General features: G+C 38.0%; 1 protein-coding gene across 12 annotated transcripts in view; it reads left to right on the top strand.

Annotated features, from left to right (window-relative positions):
* VWA8 (von Willebrand factor A domain containing 8) overlaps positions 1–20,701 on the top strand; it is a 422,827-nt gene that overhangs the window by 305,904 nt on the left and 96,222 nt on the right. For all 12 annotated transcript variants that reach the window (XM_078375339.1, XM_054256828.2, XM_035303407.3 and 9 more), the window contains 3 exons: positions 3,370–3,565; positions 13,761–13,842; positions 17,861–18,062. In XM_078375339.1, coding sequence (XP_078231465.1) covers positions 3,370–3,565; positions 13,761–13,842; positions 17,861–18,062 — 480 coding nt within the window. The remainder of the gene's footprint in view (positions 1–3,369; positions 3,566–13,760; positions 13,843–17,860; positions 18,063–20,701) is intronic.

Here is a 20,701-nt window from a genome sequence, read left to right as displayed (position 1 = left end):
CCCAGGAAGCGGAGGTTGCCGTGAGCCGAGATCGCGCCATTGCACTCCAGCCTGGGTAACAAGAGCGCAACTCCGTCTCAAAAAAAAAAAACTTATTTCAGTCCAAGTTGCCATCTAATAACCTTAGATGTAGTCCATGGGTTTTGATTACACATTTAATTTTTATAATTTCCTTTATAGCTTTTAGATGGGATGCTAGAATTATTTAAAGATTAAAAATACGGGCTCTGCTGGACGATACTGCAATTTTATACGCCTCAAAATTTTAATGTGGTTAATGAATGCTGGGTACTTCAAGATATAAGAGATTTGAAATCTAAAACCCAATGGATAATATGTGGCTTAGGACTCTGACATATGTTTTCCTAATTATCAAGTAGAAAGCATCTGCTTTCATATAACTCAAAATGAAGTGTTATTGAAATACAATGTTTCCAGCTGCCTTGGTATGAAAGATGCATTTTATATGGTTTCTACAATGTTTGCTGCTATCAAAGACAAAATATTGGGACTTTTTCTGGAGGTGAAACTATTTTAAAATCTATCTTCTAATTACCTTCTTCTGATTGAAGAAATCAATATAGAAGCATAATATTACTATAAACTAAAAAGTTATAGAATAAAAGCTGAGTTAAGGCGCTGTTTGTATTAACCTTATAGAAATTCTTTCTAGCCTCTAAGACTACTGACATTGTTAAATTAAAAAGCTGTATCCCTGCTAGTTTAGTACCCCCCACTAAACTAGAGGTATCTAATGAGTGTTTGTTAAATAGAAGATTCGAGTCAGCTAGGCACCCTTTAGATGGCAATCATATTTTTAGGCCCCAACACAAGAGTCAGGCAGTGTGCTACTCTAAGCTCTGTCATACACGATAATTTTTATAAAAATTCTATGAGGTTTTACAGATTAAAAAAAAAAAAGCAGAAACAGGGAGAGCTTGTATCCCGTAGGCCACAAAGATTATAAGCCATGGGATTTGAGCTCAAGTGTGACTAGCCAGCCCCCTAACCCACATCCTTTCTACCACACCACACTGCCTCCTTGCTTTGTGTGCACTTGTTTCGATTCTATATAGAACTATTGGCAAATGAGTGTGTTACCTCTTATTAACCTTTTCATACAGTTATCAGTGGCATCTAAGTTATTACTTACATAACTTTTAAAATCTAATACCAAATAGCTGTAAAAACCTATAGCAAATATCATCCTCAGTAGAGAAACATTAAAAGCATTTTTTTTCTTTTTAGGACTAAAACAAGGATACCCACTGTTACCACTTCTATTAAACACGGTAATAGTGTCTTAGACATGATATATAAAGAGAAAATTGATAAATTGTGCTGCAACACATTTTGAAATTTGAGCTCTGTTAAGATAATGAAAAGACAACCTACAGACTGGGAGAAAATATTTGCAAACCACATTTCCAACAAAAACTGGTATCTATAGTCTATAAAGATTCTTAAAACTTCATAGTCAGAAGGCAAATAGCCTAATTTTATAAATGAGCAAGCAGTAGGCCAGTGTGAGGTATCAAAGGTCAGAGCCCAAGCAAGGTAAAGACATCTGTGGTGGGGAGACGTAACCATTAGTGATGGACATTAAGTCCAAGTAGGATGAAGATGGCATTCCCATGAAGGGGCAGCCTGGAGTGCGACGTAGGAGCCCATGTAAGGGGAAGTATGTGTCCCTGTGGAAGAGTGTGGCCCCATATGGGCTGTGGGGACCCAAGCAGGGAGAGTGGAGCATCTGCCCAGAGCGTAAGGTTAGTGGTGGAGATGGGAGATGGGTCACAGACAGTGGGCTTGAGTAAGAAAGTAAATATGTGAAGGGTAACAAAATACATTAAGGATAATGAAAACAGGTTTTTAACTGTTGGAGAGGGGAATTACAGATACTAGAAGGAAGAAAAACAGAATGAACCGTGTAGTTATTAGATTCGAATTGGATATATTTTTGTGAACTCATGGTTTTCAATGTAGTTAGGTAGATACAGAAGTAAAAGTGAAGGTAAATGTGAAAAAAAAAGTGAGCAAAAGACTTCAGCAAACACTTAACCAAAGAGGATACAGGGATGGCAAATGAGTACATGAAAAGTTATTAGACATCAGTAGGCATTAGAGAAAAGCAAATTAAAACCACTGACAATAGCAAGGACTGGCAAGGATGCTGAGAACTAATACAACTCATACATTTTCTACAGAAATGCAAGGGCACACAGTAACCAGAACATCTCTGAAGAAGAACCAGACAGAAGTACTCTTCCTGTTAAATCTCAAGGATAGTTACAAAACTTCAGTAACCAAGACCTGTATTAGGCTGGGAATAGAAAAATGCACCGCAGAATAAAATGCAGTGCCCAGAAACAGATACATGCATACAAACTGTGTTTCTGATACTGTTGCTGTGGGCAAAAGTTAGTGGTATTTGGATAGTCAGCTTTACGTGTGAGAAAAGGAGGAAAGTGGATCCTCACTTCATACCATTCACAAAAATTAATTCCTGATAGGCTAAGAACTTAAATGTGAAAGATGAAGCCATAAAACTTTGAGAAAAAGCATAAGAAAATGCCTTTATGATCTTAGGAAGGATAAATACATACAAGGTAAAAATTTAAAACAAAGCAAGGGAAAAATAACAGAAAATTCCAGAAGACTTAAATCCAGGGGAGACAGAGTGAGAACGATTAGGAAGGAAGCCAGTCACTTTTGAGGCCCTCCCAGATCTTCAAAATGCTAGTTATATTCTATTCCTTATGCATAGGTGTTTGTTTTATTTTTAACTCATTGCTATGTTTCTGTTTAGTTGTAATTGATTTCAAGATAAAAAGGTGACGTATATTTCATACTTGTCTGAAAATTATGATTATTGGCAAAGCGGCTACCTCCTTCCTGTACCACATCCAAAAGGCTTGTGTTTTTTTTTTTTTGTTTGTTTGTTTTTTAAGACAAGGTCTCGCTTTGTTGCCCAGGCTGGCTGGAGTACAGTGGTGTGATCATGGCAGCCAGGCAGCCTTGACCTCCCAGGCTTAAATGATTCTTCTGCTTCAACCTCCTGAGTAGCTGGGAATACAGGCAAGCGCCACAACGTCCGGCTGAATTTTGTATTTTTTGTAGAGACAGGGTTTCACTATGTTGCCCACACTGGTCTCAAACTCCTGAACTCAAGCGATCCACCAACCTTGGCCTCCCAAAGTGCTGGGATTACAGGCATGAGCCACTGCACCCGGCCAATAATTAGATTTTCTTCTATCTGTGAAATATTAGTTTCCCACTAATATCTGCTGAAAGGGCTGCATTGTTTTCAGGTCGTGGTGAATGCAGTATATGGTACTTAGTACTTTTCATCTCTTTCTTTTTGTTTTTCAGTCACCCAGTGAAGTTTATTCTTGGAAGAGACCATCCTCTTTGCATAAACCAGGTGGCACTGATACAGCATTCTATGGAGGAAAGAAGAAAAGTGGGACTCCAAAACAAAGCAATTGTGTGACTCTTTTAGATACGAATCAGGTAGTGAGGATTTTACCCCCAGGAGAAGTCCCTCTAAAAGATATCTACCCAAAAGGTAAGAAGGAAACTCACCAATTCCTAATTCACAAAGGTGGTTTAAAGTAGCTTGCTTTTGGTAGAGGATGGTAAGTTATCATTACCATTTCATACTTATAAAAATGGGTCATTCTGACAAGTTTAGAAGTAACTAAAAAGACCTCTGTGTATTCAGAAAGTTCTCACCCATTTTCAGTGTGTGGTTGTAGCCACTGCTGTTAGAACTCATCTTCATTTATATTGCAATAGATGCAGTAGCTTTACCTAGAACATGTTTTCACAGAGCCTTTTAAAAAGTCTTAGTGTATTAGGTGTAGAAACTGAGGCCTGCCTTTTGTCTTAAACTCCTGGGACTGAAAGTCAGGGACTTATCACGAGGACTGATTCACTTAACAGCACTCTGAAAGTCAACTTATATTTATTACTACGTAAAATATCCAATTCCTGGGCTGATCCTCCCTCCTTGTATAAATTCGCTTGCTCTTTAAAACCCCATGCTATTGTTAGCATGCTCTGTAATTTGTATATGAAGATATTCTAACACAGAACTAAGATAACTGGCCCAGGATCACCCCACCAGCAGACAACAGTGCCCAAATTTGCACTACAACCTTCTAATCCCAAGTTTGGAGCCATTCTTACTGAACCACACTGGTGTTCACCGTTACAGGTAACCATGAAAAAGTTTGATCGCTGACTCATTGACTTTCTTTTTCTGCATCACAGTGGCAGTAATGTATTATCTTGTGTCTGCATTCACTGTATTAGTGTGGACCTCACAAATACGGCACCGAATGGATTATAATCTGTAACAGGGTTTGAAAGGTTCTGACTGTATCATAATGTTTAGAATTAATTTCTTCCAAACTGAAACACATGGAAAATAAATCACCATTTCCTTAAAATGTTTTTTGTGGTAGAAGAGGCAGAAAAATAAGCTGACGATTGTAGTACAGCGTAATAAGAGAGGAATATTCACAAGGTGATATATAAACACAGAGGAGAAGTTGACAGTCCATACTGGAGATTACGAGTTGACTCTTGAAAGATGAGAGTTAATCAATTGAAGGATTTGGTCCAGGAAAGGAGCCATCCACGTGCAAGATGCAAGGACTTGGCAGAGCATTCCAGGAATTACAAGAAGTTATGTACCAGAGTTTAGTGCACCTCCATTCACCCAGAAATCTAGGGCTCACCTTGATACCTCTTCCCCCTCATCCTCCATGCTCTTTTGATATACAGCCTTGCAAATATATCTTGTATCCAGCCACTTGTCTCCAATTCTGTTACCAATATCCCGTCCAAAGCACCGCCATTGTACACTGGAATGTTGCCTTAGCCTTCTGATAGTGTTACCTCTTCCACTCTTTCCCCCTCCTACCCTTCTCCACACATAGGACAGAGTGATGTTTTTACAGTACAGTGTGCATTGGTTCTCAAGGTCCAGTTTGTATACAGTAAAATTCACCATTTTTAGTGTATAGTTCTGTGGGTTTGGCAGACACAAACAGTTGTATAAGCACCACCTCACTTGATGTAGAAGAGTTTCATCACCCCAAAAACTTCCCATTCCATTTTGTGGTCAGTGCCTCCCCTTATCTAAAACTTATCCCTGATCTGATTTCTGTTGTTATAGATTTGCCTTTACCAGAATATTATATAAATGGTCCACATAGTATGTGGTCTTTTGAATCTGGCATCTTTTTATTAATATAATGCATTTGAGAATCATTTATTTTTATTTTTTATGTTGTGTGTGTACCAGTAGTTTTCATTTTGTTTTGTTTTGCCAAGTGGTTGTCTATTCCACAGTTGGCTTATCCATTCACAAGGTGATGTATCTATTGGTTGTTTCCAGTTTTTGGCAATAAAGACTAAAGCTGCTATGAACATTTGCGGGCAGGTTTTTAAGTGAACATAAGGTTTTGCTTATTTTAAGTAAATGCCTAGGAATGGCATTTTTGTGTCATATGATGAAACTGCCAAACTATGTTCAAAGTGGAAATTCCATTTTGCGTTCATATCAGCAACAAGTGGAGGTTTCGGTTGCACTGCATCCCTGTCAGCACTTGGTATTGTCAGTTTCTCACCACTCTAGTGAGTGTAGTGACTTCTCATTATGATTTTAGTTTGCACTTTCCCTAGCATCTAATGATGTTGAGCATTTTGTTTTATGTGTATCTTCTTAAGTGAAATGTCTCTTGAGATCTTTTGCCCATTTTTAAATTGGGTTATTTATTTTCTTATTAATGAATATTGAGTGTTATGTTTGTTTGTTTTGAGACAAGGTCTTGCTCTGTCACCCAGGAGTGTGGTGACATGATTTCAGCTCACTATAGCCTCTACCTTCTAGGCTCAAGCAGCACCCACCTTAGCCTCCTGAGTAGCTGGGACTACAGGCATGTGCCACCACGTCCAGCTAATTGTTGTATTTTTTTATAGAAGTGGGGTTTTGCCATGTTGCTCAGACTGATGTCAAACTCCTGAACTCTGATTGTTCTTTGGTCTTGATACAAGTTCAGTATCAGAGAGATACTTTGCAAACATTTTCTCTTATTTTGATGAAGCGCTAATCTATGTTTTCTCCTAGAAGTTTTATAGTTCTATCTTACATTTAGATTTATGATCCATTTCGAGTTAATTTTTTACATTGTGTGAGGTATGGATTGAGGCTCTTTTTTTTTAATTGCATGGGATATTCAGTTCTTCCAGCACCAGCACCATTTGCTGAAAACCTGTCCTGTCCTTTCTCTTTTGCACTCCCTTTAGACGTCTGCTGAAAACCAGCTGCCCACATGAGTGGGTCTATTTCTGGATTCTCTGTTATGTTCTGTTGGTCTCTATGTCTGTCCCTGTACTGATACCATACTCTCTTGATTACTTTATAGCTTTATACTTTACAGTGAGTCTTGATTGAATCGGGTAGTATAGATTCTTCTACTTTGTTCTTCATTTTCAAAATTGTTTTAGTCAGAAAGTAATATTATTATTATTTTTGAGATGGAGTCTCACACTGTCGCCCAGGCTGGAGTGCAGTGGCACAATTTCTGCTTACTGCAACCTCCACCTCCCAAGTTCAAGAGATTCTCCTGCCTCAGCCTCCCAAGTGGCTGAAATTACAGGTGCCCACCACCACACCCAGCTAATTTTTTGTGTTTTTAGTAGAGACAGGTTTCACCATGTTGGCCAGGCTGGTCTCGAACTCCTGACCTTGTGATTCACCTGCCTCAGCCTCCCAAAGTGCTGGAATTACAGGCGTGAGTCACCGTACCCGGCCAGAAAGTAATATTTTAAAACACAATTCAGGTCACATTGTCCTTAGGATAAAGTATAGAAATTTTAACTTGGCTTTAAAAATCCAGCATGATTTGTTCATTACGTATCTCTCTGACTTCCTTCAGTTAACTTGAATTCACAAAATTCTTTCCAACTTTCTGCTGCACCCCTTCCCCCCCAACTACCAAACTCGTTCTCATCCATCAGGTCTCAGTTTAAATGTCACTTCCTCAGAAGGTTTTGTTCAAATCTAAATTAGGTGCCTTTGACATACTCTCTCATAGCACTTCCTATTTAGGGACAGGAAGAGTGTGTTTATGTTTCTATGTGTATTTTAATTTTTTGTGAAATATTTCAGGCCTACAAAGTTTGAAGAAAAATACAGTGAATATCTTTGCACCCACCACCCATATTTGTAAGTCATTACCAATTATTACCAGTCATTACCAATATGGCCAAAGACTCCTGTGTTCTCCCCTTCACTTTTGACAAACCAGAGGTAATCTCTGTTCTGAATGTGAGTTCAGTACTAATCATTCACCAAATAATATATAGCTTTTTATGTTGTTTAAACTTCATATAAATAGTATTATATTGTGTTTATTCTTCTGTAACTTGGTCTTTTTTTCACCATTATGTTTGTGAGATTTGTTGCTAAAGAAAACAGTAATTCCTGACATTGGTTACAGAATGGCAAGGTCGTCTTTATTCAGGGCCCTCTCGACAGATGCAGGGATGACTGCAGAGAAGTTTTGTGGTAAGGGAGAGATATGGGACTCAACTCTGAGTATAATGTGGAAAAGTAGAAGTAAGTGAAGGAGCAGGGTGGGGGTCAGTGGGTGGAAAATTACTAAGAGGAAACATCAGGGGTAAGAGGGAATTCTGGCTGAACAAACCTAACAGGATCCTTGCTGAGAGCAGGCCGGAGTGATCTGACATCACCTGGGGGATGGTGGAGAATGGGGAACCCAATCAGATACCAAGGGTGAGGGATTCTGGTTAAACTGACCTAGCAGGATTACTGTTAGCATTGAACAATGCAGAGATGAACACAGAAGCCCAAGAATTGGGACCTAGTTGGGAAGAGGATTCAGAAGAGCCTGACTACAGTTCAGTCAAGGAGAGACTCTTTGTCGTCATCCAAACTGATAGTTCTACTTTTATTTTCACTGCTTCACATACAACAATTTATTCATCTATTATTTGTCGATGCAAATTTAGGTTCATTCCAGTTTTTTGCTATTACAAATAATGGTGCCATGAATAGTCTTGCACTTGTCTGCTTGTGTATGTGTTGAAAGTCTAGCCGGGCATGGTTGCACTTGCCTATAGTCCCAGCTATTCGGGAGGCTAAGGTGGGAGGACCGCTTGAGCCCAGGAGTTCTGGGCTGTAGTGCGCTATGCCGATCAGGTGTCTGTACTAAGTTTGGCATCAATATGGTGACCTCCTGGGAGCAGGGGACCACCTGGTTGCCTAAGGAGGGGTGAACTGGCCCAGGTCAGAAACGGAGCAGGTCAAAACTCCCGTGCTGATCAGTAGTGGGATCGCGCCTGTGAATAGCCACTGTACTCCAGCCTGGGCGACATAGCGAGACCCTGTCTCTAAAAAAAAAAAAGTAAAAGGAAGTCTGTAGGGAATATATCTAGGGGCAAGATTACCAAAGGTGTTCCAGTAGCATAAAGGGGTCCCGGTGCATCCCATCCTCATCTCCTCTTGTAAGGGTCACACTTTATTGTGGTTTCACGTTACCTTTTTCTGACTTCTGGCACATTTGAGCATCCTTTCATATACTCTTCTAAGAATTACCTATGTGTTTAACCATTTTTCTCTTAGTTGCTAAAAGTTTTATTCCCCTTCTTTTGTTTACATAGTGTTACTGAAATATTCCAAATGTATATAAAGTGCTTAGGACAGTGTCTGGCATGGAGGAAGAATTTTATAAATTGGGCTATAAAAAAAGAAAGAATGAATGAAAATCCCTTAGAGAATGGTGAACAAAGATCTCAGGGTGATAGACATGCACAGGCCTAAGGTTAGAACAGATGAAATTTCAGGAGAGATGTCTCTTAGAAAGTAAAATTGATAAACCCAACATATTTGAACATATTAGGAGATTTTAACAATTAGGGAACCTTGGGAATAAATGTGTACTAACTAAAACTAAGCAAACAAAACATGTTGCTTATTAACTCCAATAAAACCAAAAAGTTATACAGGAAAAAGTAATGATAATATAAGACTTGGCAAAGCGGTGATTAGCATTTACATAATTATAATAATATAAGCACTGGATATTCATCCAAGCAAAATTATCATATGAATGTTTGGGGGATGAGAAAATAGGGAGTGGGGGATAGGGGAATGAAAAAGAGTTAAACTCTCTTCTTGCTTGGGAAGAAGGCAAGAAATAATGCGAAGCTAAAACATCAAGAGGGCGCCATAAAGATGAAGGTGAATACCACAGAAATAGCTTTGAAAGTTGAGAGTGTCTCTCTGGGGCAGGAAACAGGTGGGGGGTGCACAGGGGGAAAAGCAGGGGCTCTCTGTTTTTTTCTTTAAGCCTTTCTATGTGCATGTAGATCTCTGGTGAAATTCAAGCTAGAATAATTTTGTAAAGTAAATCAAATCCAACCATCTAATTAGTCTGGAACTAATGTATATCAGCCTTTTATAAAGAAATCATCTGTGACGACTACTCTCCTGGTGACTTTCACAATAATGAGGTAGCTTTTATTTAATGCAGATGGGGAGAAATTTATTGCTTTCTTCCAACTATTTTTCTTCTAGCTAAATGTTAGCTTTTTTAAACCACAGGTCTCAGCTCTTTAAACACAAAATAATGTTTCTTGATTGAAAGCAGTACAGGTTTGGTTTTTTTTTGAACTTTGAGTGAAATCAAAGATTTGGTATCAGCACTATTTGGGGCACACATCACTCTTGATTGTGAACACAGAAGTGTATTCACCCCCGTGATTAACAGGTATACATCAAATTGCATTTCTAATGTGAGTTTTTAATGGCATTTCACCTTCCCTCTGAAAATTGTCGCGGTTGTTTTGCCTGACAACCTCCTCCTAACCTTGGCACTGCGCGTGTAAACCGTCCCCGCTATTCATGGGAACTATGTGATAAACACTGCTGCAGTGACTTCCCTTTAATGCTTAGTGAGCTAATCCCTAAATACAGTTTATACCTATCTTTGAAATCCACCTGGATTATAACTGTAATGGAAATTTACTGAGCCTCCATCCTCACTCCAGTGATAAAACATTTAAAGTGGATGGATGAGGACTTGGCTAAGTTTGGAGGGAAACGTGGCCACAGTTTTCACTTCCTTCATTCAGTCAAGAATCTTTTTGTAAATATTCTTTTTGTCTGAACGGACTTAGTTTCAAATCAGTAAACATCCATTTTTATTATATTTAAAGTGTTTACTGCTACCACCACCTTTAATATTTCCCTGAAGTGCTTCCTAGCCACAGTTACCCTTCTCTGACATATGAAAATAGTTTTTAATACCGGGAGTAAAATTCTTGCTTTCTACTTCTTGAAAGAGTAGACACAGTCGTTATTGCATTTTCTCACCATGGAATTAATTAGCAAAGTAAAAGAAAAGGAAGATGTGGGAAAAAAGATATTTTGAAATAAGTTGGCTTACCTTGCTCTCACAGGCAAAATCAAAGCTACTGATGGCAGTAGCTCCACTTAATACTGTTCCTTACTTTTAAAAGTGCCTCTAAAGGGCAAGCCAAAATGTAAGTTAGTTAGCGAGGCAGCTCTACTCATCTCTACAGCTTCAAAACTAGTCACGCTTGACAAAGAACCCTGGACCATAAATAATTCAACCTACTTCAGTTAGGTTCAAGCAGCAGGAATTGTCAAAAACGATATATGGTGCAAAACTTTATCCAAGACTGACCTTCTATCACAGGCAGAATTTCTAATGCAGACTGTGCGTGACTTATGATAAGCATATTCATTTTGTACAAATGGCCACTTGGAGACAGCTAATCCAGCTGGGTGGTCAAATTACTATAGTAACTCTATTTTCTTACCCATTCCTCTCCGTGGACATCACCTTTTCTTCCTGCTGAGCTGTTTGTCTCTTGGGACAATCCATTGCCTAGCTCTGCAGCTCATATCTGGCCTCATGGCTGTGATTCCCACTTTGGAATCCTTTCCAAGTCCCCAGAGATCACAGTGGTTTAATAAAGAGGAACTTTTCTCATTTTACTGTGAGCACGTCAAAGTCGGAGACCACCTCTCTCTCTTTTCTGTATCCCCGCTGCTTCCTATGATGTCTGGCACAAAATAAACTCAAACACATTTGTTAAATAAATAAGGGATATGTTGAGTTTCTCAGCTGGCCTATTTAAAAAGCTTCAACTGCATGCATGAAATAAAAATGATAAGTTTCTTGTCTTTTGTAAACTACGTTTGATAAATTCAACGTGGAATCCTGGATACTTCATTCCAACCAGAAACTGTAGTAAAAGATGGATGGATGGATGGATGGATGTATATATCATTTTAATCAGAAATTGTCATCAAAGATGAGACAGAGAAACAGATACACAAAATCTTAAAAAGCATGGGTTTTGTATAGGGGAGTTTTTTTAAGAGAACTTAGTGGCCAAGATTTTGTAAAATGGGATGATTTTACAAATAGCTCTTGCCCTAGGGCTAGCTCAAGTAGAAGCTGTGTGGAGTGGTGGCCATAGCATAGATTTTAGTGCTAAAAAGGCCTGGGTTTGAAAGCCATCTCCATCACTCTCCAGCTGTGTCACCCCGAGTTAAGTCATATTACATTACCTCTGTAAGCCTCAGTCTCCTCATCCTCAGACAGGAATTATTGGTCTTTGTCGTTGTCAGTATCAAAAGCACTCTCTGTAAAGACTAAGCAGGGTTTCCGACACACCACGGGGGCAGCTAATGATTTTGAGGATGATGGCTACTAAGGACTATGAAATAGCAATCAATAAGGCCCAGGAGTTTGCTGGAAAGCCAACACACGTCACGTGAGTGTGACACTTACAGAACTAGTTGAGGGCTCTGGTTCCCTTATCTCCTATCTTCTCCTTCCCCCAGCTCTTCATATTCTTCACTATCCAGAATCCTGAGAGCTGATCATAATCCCCAAAGACACAATTCCCACACTATTACCCCAGATACTGAAATCCCAAAAGAAAGATAAATATGCCTAAAGTCTAAAAGTCTGACACAATCCCAAAAGATCAAAATCTTGAGAATATAATTCTGGGAAAAAAAATTTTTTTAATTATTTAAAATATATTTATTTACATTTTTAAAAGGGGATTTATTTGAGAAACATAAAAACAGCAAACAGGCTAGGGGTGGTGGCTCATGCCTGTAATCCCAGCACTTTGGGAGGCTGAGTCGGGGAGATCACTTGAGGTCAGGAGTTTGAGACCAGCCTGGCCAACATGGTGAGACCCCCATCTCTACTAAAAATACAAACATTAACCAGGCTTGGTGGTACATGCCTGTAGTCCCAGCGATTGGGGAGGCTGAGGCACGAGAATCGCTTGAACCCGGGAGGTGGAGGTTGCAGTGAGCCAAGATTGTGCCACTGCACTCCAGCCTGGGCAACAGAGCGAGACTCCGTCTCAGAACAAACAAACAAAACACCAGAACACTTCACAGACCACTTTATACAATAAAATAGGCAATAATAACATACATTTTTTGCAAGCATAAACACTCAGGTATACTAATGACATCACATGAGTGTAATAGTTATGAGCACATGAGCCATATTCATAAAGCAATTGGTCAAAGAGGGAAGAGTCAAACATGCATATTACTATGTTTGGCAATTGAAGAAAAGTCTGGCCCAGCTCTTGGAGAGAGACCAATTCACCTTCTGTATTTGTTCCCTCTAGGCTCTTGGCTGATTGAATGATGTCCACCAATATTGAGGGCAGGTCTTCCCCACCTGGTTCCCTCAGACTCACATACTAATCTCTTTTCCACGTTATAGATACAACCAAAATAATGCTTTACCAGGTTTCTAGGTATTCTGTAATCAGTCCAATTGGCACCTAAAATTAAGTCCACAAATATGCCCTTTGTCAACCTGGCACCTATGCACATCTCCTTAAATCATACTTAATTTTCAAACAAAGACAGTCACAAAGTAATAGCTCTGGTAACGTAATGCAACTATACGCGATTGTGATTTCTAGGATTTTAGACTTTAGGAATTATTATCTATCTTCTGGGATGTCAGCAATCAGGATAATGGCGTTCGGGACTGTGTCTTTTGGGACTATGATCCAAACTCAAGAGACCTCACCCCGCTGCCTTCACCTTTCCCTGCCTTGCAGGGCACTGGTAATGACAGATACTATGCGATGAGCAACCCCTGTCGGTGCTTTGCATTCACTAACTTCTCCTCCTCAAGATAATGCTTATGATGCTCAGATGCTGTGGTCATTTGAGGTTGTTGTCCCCATTTTACAAATGTAGAAAGCAGGCCTCAGAGAGGTCAATAACTTGACCAGCATAACACAGCTCAGACAGGACCAGGACTTCCTGCCAGGTCAGTCTAATTAAAGAGTGTGCCGATTCCACCACGTTTGACTGCATTGTTGTTGCTTGCTAAGAAGGAAAAACAGAGTTCAGATGATGAAATATTTTCAAAAACACAGTAAGTGCTAAAACATTGATTCATCTTGGGACGCTATCAAAGACAATGAAAAAAACAGATTATTTTCTGAGAGTAAAGAGTCGCAGCCCAATACGCTTCCCTGAGAGAGGCATGATTGTCAGTCTGTCCATGAGGCTTGACCTCGTGCTTTGTCAAGTAGATCCCTGAGTTCTACCCTAGGCTACTGATAGCTTGATTCTACTTTTAGCAGCACTTTGGTATCTTGCGGCAATTTAATACTTGGCTCATGTCATGACTTGTTCGTAGATGTTACTCCTCCCCAGACATCTGGCTATATAGAAGTCACTGATCTTCAATCAAAGAAACTCCGATATGTCCCTATTCCCAGGTAATCCACTGCACCTTTGTTCTTAGCTTAGTATGTCATAAAAAAGGAGTAAATTCTTGCTAAGTACTGTGAATAAATGTGTGTGCTTTTTGCTTCTTTTAATAGCAAGCTCTTTTTTTTCCAGTTACAGTTGGTTTCTATCTTGCTATTATTCTGCATGCTTTCCTGGCATTTTTATTTTCATTTTGTAAAAACATTCAAATGTCACATAGGGGTATAAATCAAACCGCCTGCAAGTCTTTGTTCTCTTTTCTTTGATCTGTTCTACTAAGTTTTTCTGTATCTGAAATAGCATTTTCAGTATTACAAAAATTTTAATACTTATTAACTTTATGTTTATTTTCTGAGGTAAATGTGTTCAAAATATCAAAAGAATTTAAATCGATTTCTTTAATATTGCTTTTACATATGTTATTCTGCATCTGCAGGAAGCTTGTGCAACGGTCAAAGGATCCCAAAGCTTTAGAATAGGACTCATTACTGTTTACCTCCTTCATTATTGTCCCACAATGGAAGCAAAGCACTTAGGTAGACTCAGGATATCAAAACAGAAACAATGAAGCATGGTCTCTTCCCTTGAAAAACAGGTGTCGTCACCTGGAGCCTGTCCCTTTCTGGGTGCATCCATTCCTTACCTCCCTCTTCCAACCTAAGCTTGCACCTGCTTTGGTCTGCTTGGCCTAGGTTCCTCTTTTTTCCTTTCTTTGCTCTCCAGACCAAAACCTTCTCCCTCTAATCTTTCTACTCTGTTTTGTCCTAGATTGCAATCACATCCCTTCTTCTCATGTATTCCCTCACATTGCCACTGAGCCCTCACAACACAGTGGTTGAAGCCTTGGTTAGGAGCTCTAGCAGAGTAGCCTGGCAGGCCTGCAGAGGAAGATCAGGGATACCAGAACCTGTCGCTCTTCCAAACCATCACCAAGCTTCCTTTCTTTCCCCTCCTCCAACCACCAGAAGAAAGTAGCTCAGCATGACAGTACAGATAACTCAGAAACACAGCTTCATTTCTTAGGACCCTTTAATCACATTCAAAAAATATGAAAACAAAATCATGATTTACTTCTTTCAACATAAATAAGTCTGACTTCTTGGAACATCCTAATGTGTTGGTTTAATGGAAAATCACTTTTAATCATTTGAGGAGATTGCATGTTCCATCTTAATTGTATGCTCATTAGAATATACTATTAATTCAAGTAACAAAAGCAAATAACATCTTTTTTAATGTATCTAAAGCGTTAATAATTTTTTCCAATATTTATATTCATTTCTCTCACTAGCTTTTTATTTCAGTGTTTTTCTCTTTTACTTTCTGTATGAATCACATGTTATACCTGCCATGGAAAGAACATCTGGAAGAGCAGCTGTGTGCACAGCCTAGCTGGCCACCATAATTCATTCATTTAGAGCTGCACTGTCCAGCAGAAATATAATGAAAGCCATATATGTAATTATATGTTTCTTGGTAGACACATTAAAAAATTTTAAGGTGAAATTAAATTTCTTTAAATAAAAGTAATATCTTTTATTTAACTCAGTATATCCAAAATATTATTATTTTGACATGTAGTCCATATAAAATTTTTAATGAAACACTTTACATTTCTTTTTTTTCCTAAGTCTCTGAAATGCAGTGTATATTTTACACTTAAAGCACATCTCCATTTGGACTTGTCACATTTCAAGTGTCATGTGATTCAGAGTCTGCTTCATTGTCAGTATGTCCTGAATTTCTCTTGAGATTAACTATTGCTTTTTTTGGCATATGTATAAAATCCAAGGGAACAACCCATCTGGACTTCAGTTTTTTTGCTAGTTGCTTAGATTTAGCATTCTGCTAGATATCAGGAATTTTCCACTTGGTAGCTAATTTCGAATAATAGAAAATACAATACAATTGTATGTAACTTTAGGACCCAAATGAATACATCACTTTTGCCTTCACATATTTTTCTTCAGCGTTTTATATTACTTGCATTTGTAGAACAATACTGCCTAGCTTTCATATGTGGCTGTGTATAAATTCAAACTTCACTCTACTATAATTCTTTGTGTTCATTTAAAACTTTGTTATTATTTATAAGGAAAACATTTTTAAAGTTAAGAAAGATTCTAGCCCTAGTGTGCAAATTATAGTAAATATGTGATTTCTTCAGTAATTTTTTAAAAAAAATTTAAACAGATTAAATGTGAAGTTTTGCCCTGAAGAGTTAAAATAGTGACAACTAGTAGGTAGGTACAGTGCTCAATAGAATCATACAGCTCGAGTGTTCTTGGCAGATTTCAAACCTCATAGTCACAAATGGATAAACTTCATTTTTCTTGAATAGCTCCTTACTCCATCATCCGTAACTACAAAGTTGTTTCCCGCAGCAAATATTTTTTGATAGAGTACCATGTATTGTATGAAATGTTACCTTCTTTGAGCCCTTCTGGGAGTCCTGTAAAGCAGTTTTGAAACACATGGTCCCGTCCCACTGTTGTTCTCCTCATGTGAACATTTCCTAAGACTTCTGTGTCCAAGAGTGGCTGCCCTTGTCACTCTCTGTTTAGTATCAACTAAGGCAAACTGAAAAAAGGTCAAATTAGTCTTGATTTATTCTTTAGTATATTATAAGAATTTACCTAATATATAATGGTTGTGTGTTTTTCCCAAATCTATAATGATAGTTTATTATATTCTTCTTAGCAGACTATCTCTTTAGACTATTTATTTCATATGGAAAATATCAGATGCATTTTGAGAGCCAAAACTAATAATTGAAATTTATCATCTTTATCACTTTTGTATAATAAGAACTATATTCAGATAAAGGAAATATGCAGTTGACTCTTATAGACAAATTTGCATTCCTAGAAATTACTATATATACATATATATATATATGCACACAAATACAAATGTCAGAAATATATAATAAAGGAAATATGTGTGAAATATTTAAGAAATCTGTTCTTATAGATTTGTGTAACTTTCTAAGTCGGAAAAGGCAAAATATCAAATACAAATGCAGTTGAAATGCATAAACACGACATTGGTTTCGGCACTGACATTAGATTTCTAAGAGTGAGTCCAGTGCTCCAGGTGTGTGAGGCATGAATTGATGTAGTGTTCCTTTCTTCCTGGCAGTGGAAGCTAGTGTTGTCTGGGGTCCACAAAAACAGGAAAATGCAGAGAATCAGTAAATTACTGTGTGTTTTTTGCTCCTTACAGATAGTTCTGTTGATATCTTGTCTTTTAATGTACTCATTATTAGAGTTCTGTGTTAGACCACGCTGTTACAGCAGAATACCATAGAGTGGGGAGCTTAAGTGACAGATATTTACTTTCAGTCTGGAGGCTGGGAAAATCAAAATAAAGGTGCCAACCAATTCAGTTCCTGGTGAAGGCTATCTTACAGAGGGCTACCTTCTTGCTGTATCCTAACGTGAATTGGGGGAAAGGAGACAGAGACCACACACAAGTGTAAATTTTCTGGTCTCTTCTCATCAGGGCCCTAATCCCATTCTATAATAGGGGCTCTACCCTCATGATTTCAGCTACACCTAATTACCTGCCAAAGTACCCAGCTCCTAAGACTATCATATTGTGGGTTAGGGCTTCAATATATGAATTTCAGGAGACAAAAGCATTTAGTCCATAGCAGATTCTTTATAGCAAGTTTAGAGAACCTAAATCAGTTTAAACCAGCTTTGTTACCTGGATTACCAATAGGTTATATACTGTGATCAATTATAAAAATGTCTTTCTTAAAATAGAAATAGTCTTTCTGGGTTTTTTTTTTATATTCATGACTATCCTGCCTCATGTTGTTTACAAGCCCTGGGCATGTTTATGAACTTTTGCTCTTCATAACCTTCTTATATGGTGACATAGGTAAGAGCAGGTATAAAAGAATGAGTAAAAAAAGTGTGAGCATACTTTTTCAACAGTAAAAAACGTTACAATGTGAAGTGTCATCCTTCCTGCTTTTTTAAATGGTCTCTTAGCTTCAGTTTGGATTCCTTTCTCCAGGTCAGAATCTCTCTCGCCATATACCACATGGCTGTCTACCATTTCAGACACAGATGTACTGCTGGCTGAGTGGGACAAAAGTGGTGTTGTTACTGTTGACATGGGGGGTCACATCAGGCTTTGGGAAACTGGACTTGAACGTCTGCAGCGATCGCTCATGGAATGGAGGAACATGATCGGACAAGATGACAGAAATATGCAGGTACCACTCGAATTCACCTTGTCTCTTAGACGTGCACATTCAAGTAGAATTTTAGTTCCAGATGCCGCCGGCGTGAAAACTGGGCCAGTGACTCAAACATAGTTGCTTAAAGAACTAAAAGAACTTTCAGATTCAAAATAAAAAGACAGAGACAAATTTCTCCGTCTAAATGATGAAAAGGTGAGAATGTCAGTGCTTTTTCTGTCAGTGCTTAAATGTGCAGGTTACTGACATCACAACATGTGAATACGACCATCAGCTTTGATTTTTTAACCTGAAGCACGAACCAGTTTCCAGCAGCACCTCTGCATCTGTTCTGACTTTTATCACCTCCAGTGGCAGCATCTCTACGTGATACCTAGGAAACAGAAACAGCAGATTATTACAAGGCCAGAACCTCTAAACTAGAGAGGATGAGCAAAAATACGTATCCAATAGAACGTTTTTTACCAACTTCCTTATTTCAAGGTAGTGCAAATTTAGTAGTTAGCAATAAGCAAAGAGTAGAGCCAGCCCTGCGCTGGAGAAAAATATGGGAAGAGGCCACCAAAGTGAAAAGAAACCTGACAGCTCTAGAAAGGGCTGTCATCATCTAATCAATCTAGTTGCTGTCTGGAACGAATTTGAGGAATGAGGAAGGCTGTCTACCCATAGATACAAAGCATATAATAAAAAGGATTTATTTATTTTAATCTTCAGAGCAAAACTTCACCTGTTTACATTTCTTTCTTATCCAACAAAAAGAAAAGTAGGTTCCTACCAGCCAGGTTGTTCCACAAAGAGCTGATTAGCAAGATGAGAAATTTCTACGAACTATTTCACTAATACCCGATTAATATTTCCTATTTCATGTGATTAGTTTTGTGATTTTTCTTAAAAAGAAATAAATGTATTTGTGAATGACTAATACTTCTCTTAGATCCTTAAAAGCTTGTAGGAGCATTTTGAAACTCTCAAACCAAAGTAGAACTCGTATGTTTTTGGAGGGGTATAAATATATTGATTTAATTAAGCAAAACAAATATGCAACTCTAAAATAAACATGTCATTAAGTAAGTGCCATGGATCGATTGCAGCAACAGACTGAATGTTGGTCACTACTCATAACAATATTTAGAAAACCAATTAATTATGGCCTGTTTGATTTATTATTCTAAACATTCGTTTCTTCGCTTTTTGAATTAAGCTCCTGTTCTCATTACAGTCATTGGTGCCTAATAGTAAATGCTACTGTGTTTGAATTTCTATATTTTATATGTGGTAGAGATCAAAGGTCATGTTTTCCATATGGTCAAGATTAAGTTTATTTTTCACAATAGAACTTTACAAAGGACTTTTACTGATCATTTAATAATTATTCTTGACTGCTACAACAATGAGTTTGTATTTGTTTTTTAATCATGTAGGTCTTCTCTTCCAGTTATTTCTCTGACTATATTATACATCTTTATAGTCCTAGCTTGTAGCACAATGATTGGTGCAATAAGCAATTAATACGTTTGTTTATGGTCACACTCCTATATACTAAAATGTACTGGTAGTTGAAACTATTTGATAACAAATGGAATTTTTCTTTTAAACCATCACAAATTATCTATTTGTTTTTATGTAACTGAGTAATATGTATTGAATGAATATATATAGTTATCAAATTACAAATGAACAGAATTATAGTATCTGAAATCTCAAAAATAATCAAAATATTCAGGTACATTTCACAGTGCAAATATCTGAACTTTTCCTAAACCAAACATTTTTTAGGGAACGTGTAACTTTATGTCTGCAGTTTAAAATCAGCTATAAGCCAGGCATGGTGGCACATGCCTGTAAATCCAGCTACTCTGGAGGCTAAGGCACAAGAATTGCTTGAACTCGGGCGGCACAGGTTGCAGGAGCTAAGATCGAGCCACTGCACCCCAGCCTGAGCAACAAAACAAGACCTGTCTCTACAAAAATAAAATAAAATAAAGCTCAGCTATTACAGAGACAAGACATATTTAGTAATAAAGTTGTATAATTCAGATTGATAGTTTCGTTTGGAAAATAAGAATAGATGTTATCTAACATTCTCCTTTGATCTCTAAGTTCCATTGATCCATTTTGGTTGATATTAACAATGTACACTTACACATACTCAAACATGAGTATGCATTCTTATGTTTAAACAGACAAGACTAACTGTCTTAATAGTCTGTCATTGTTTTAATTTTTCGCCATGTCTCTCCTCTTCCCTTCTTGGAAAATAATGACACAGCTTATTTAATTGCTCTTATTTAGATCAGCTCATCTTATTACTTACAAGCAGTTTACACGACCAAACCTAAATGAGAGCCATTCCAGGGGCAACAGTAATAACAAGAAAATACTTGTCTTTTGCAGTTCCCTTTCTGTTTGATCTTTCCAGCTATTCTCCATTTATGTACTCCTTATTCAGCATAGATCTGCTCCTACAGAGCTTGGAAGATACCTTTCATAGAAGTATTGAAAAAAGAAAATAGGTTCTCCATACCCTGCTTACTTATCACTTGCGGCTGCAAGTAGCTTCCCCATCATTGACAGAGTAACCTGATCTCCACCTAGTGGTCAGATGGACTTACTTTTACATGATGGAAATTAACAGGCCTGCTGGCATGAAAGGC

Source organism: Callithrix jacchus, chromosome 5, assembly GCF_049354715.1.
Source record: "Callithrix jacchus isolate 240 chromosome 5, calJac240_pri, whole genome shotgun sequence".
In the NCBI taxonomy this organism is placed as follows: Eukaryota; Metazoa; Chordata; class Mammalia; order Primates; family Cebidae; genus Callithrix; species Callithrix jacchus.
The sequence above is the reverse complement of the archived record's forward strand: the minus strand, read 5'-3'. Positions and strand labels throughout refer to the sequence as shown.